This window comes from Solanum stenotomum, chromosome 10 (genome assembly GCF_019186545.1).
Source record: "Solanum stenotomum isolate F172 chromosome 10, ASM1918654v1, whole genome shotgun sequence".
NCBI lineage: Eukaryota > Viridiplantae > Streptophyta > Magnoliopsida > Solanales > Solanaceae > Solanum > Solanum stenotomum.
In genome coordinates, this window is record NC_064291.1 from 36,206,771 (window position 1) to 36,207,831 (window position 1,061).

Here is a 1,061-nt window from a genome sequence, read left to right on the forward strand (position 1 = left end):
GTGATTGAATATTTTGTTTAACAGTTGTAATTAATTGTTAAATAATTCAAGAATATTCTTCCTCAATGCTAGGGATATTCAAAGCAAATAAAACTAAAAATAAAAATATACTAGTATTTAATAGCTGCCCCATTTAGTCATAAGTAAATTAAATCCCCAAATAAGGCAAGGAAAATATTTTTTAAAAAAAGCAAGACACTTTCATTAAAATACAGATTAAGAGGAGTATTATTTAATTAACACTTGGTACTACACGAAAAATAGAATAATTATGAACTAATTATACTAGTAGACTTAAAATTATATTATTTTTAATTGTGGACAATTAGATTAATAATTATAATTAATAAAAACATGGAAATTTTACTTACTTACTATACCACATGAGTGATGACACCGACTTCCACAAGCTTAGGAACAAGTCGACCACTCAAGTGAAGTGCAACAAGGCTCTCTAATCCACCGACACGTGTCCCACCAATAAATACCGCCGGAGCATCGGCGGGAATATTATTAACGTGATGATGATCGTCAAGATCTCCGGCGGAGGAGGGAGGTAAGGCAGAGATCTCTTCTTCCTCTAGTTCAATTACAGTTGGGTAAACACCAATAGCAGATAGTAATTTCTTCATGACGTGGCACATGCAACAAGAGGAACGAGTGAAGATTACGACGGGGTTTTCGGAGATGAGACGCTGAATTCTCATCTCCGTAGACTCCGTCACATCGATAGCCAGCGGGGAAGTGGTTGATGGGGTGAGTTCTAGACGCACCCCTCCTTCTCCGTAGAAGTTGTTGGTTCTCATCATCATGTAGAAAAGATTTTTAGGTAGAAAAGAAAAGGGAAGGGGGAAGGGATTTTATTATATAAATGGGAAGGTGGCAAATAATGTTACATCACAAAGTAACATACTACGTAAGTTATGCTGTGTTTATGGGGATTGCCATAACCCCCCTTGGCCCCCCACTCCCCTCCTCCCCTAGTCTTATTAGTGGATTGTTTTATGTGAGAAATTTATATGACTCGCACGGGAGGGGAAGTGAGAATCAGGTGCTACTAC

General features: G+C 37.5%; 1 protein-coding gene across 1 annotated transcript; it reads right to left on the minus strand.

Moving 5' to 3' along the window:
• Positions 1-227: 227 nt before the first annotated feature.
• On the minus strand, positions 228-814 carry LOC125841141 (glutaredoxin-C6). Its single transcript, XM_049520160.1, has one exon. The coding sequence runs from the start codon at positions 810-812 to the stop codon at positions 375-377; it is 438 nt and encodes a 145-aa protein (XP_049376117.1). The 5' UTR covers positions 813-814; the 3' UTR covers positions 228-374.
• Between the last annotated feature and the right edge of the window lie 247 nt (positions 815-1,061).

Coding starts and splice junctions, on each gene's coding strand:
- LOC125841141 (XM_049520160.1), bottom strand. CDS start 812: ATGATGATGAGAACCAACAACTTCTACGGAGAAGGAGGGGTGCGTCTA.